This window comes from Eimeria mitis, genomic scaffold (genome assembly GCF_000499745.2).
Source record: "Eimeria mitis Houghton genomic scaffold, Emh_scaff528, whole genome shotgun sequence".
In the NCBI taxonomy this organism is placed as follows: domain Eukaryota; phylum Apicomplexa; class Conoidasida; order Eucoccidiorida; family Eimeriidae; genus Eimeria; species Eimeria mitis.
Genome location: NW_013573559.1, coordinates 11,860 through 12,309, shown reverse-complemented (window position 1 = coordinate 12,309; position 450 = coordinate 11,860). Strand labels below are relative to the sequence as shown.

The 450-nt window shown below is 60.4% G+C and overlaps 1 protein-coding gene across 1 annotated transcript in view; it reads right to left on the bottom strand.

Annotated features, from left to right (window-relative positions):
* Nucleotides 1–450, bottom strand: part of EMH_0015160 (uncharacterized protein) — a gene marked incomplete at both ends in the record, with an annotated part of 6,535 nt that overhangs the window by 2,548 nt on the left and 3,537 nt on the right. The window contains one exon of the mRNA XM_013500323.1: nt 3–446. Coding sequence (XP_013355777.1) covers nt 3–446 — 444 coding nt within the window. The remainder of the gene's footprint in view (nt 1–2; nt 447–450) is intronic.

Below are 450 nucleotides of genomic sequence, written 5' to 3'. Positions count from 1 at the left end.
TGCTGCTGCTGCTGTTGCTGCTGCTGCTGTTGCTGCTGCTCGGGCTCCGTCACCAACGGTGCTGCTCCGTTTGCTGCTGCTGCTGCAGCTTCTGACAAATCTGCTGCTGCTGCTGCATCAGCATCCTCAAGCCACAGCAGCAACTCGTCTTGCTGCAGCTGCTCCGCTGCTGCTGCAGCTGCTGCTCCGGTGCTTCCCTCACATGCAGCAGCAGCAGCAGCAGCAGCAGCAGCAGGAGCTGCAGCATCACACTCATCCCCAATGTCCCCAAAGCTCAGCTCCAGAAAGTCATCACTTGCTGCTGCTGCTGCTGCTGCTGCTACGATGTCTGCTGCTGCTGCTGCTGCAGCGACATCTGCTGCTGCTGTTGCTGCTGCGCTGTCTTCAGCTGCTGCTGCTGGCAACTCTCCTACGGGCGGGGAGGACAGTCTTCGTCGCTTCGCTAGCTGA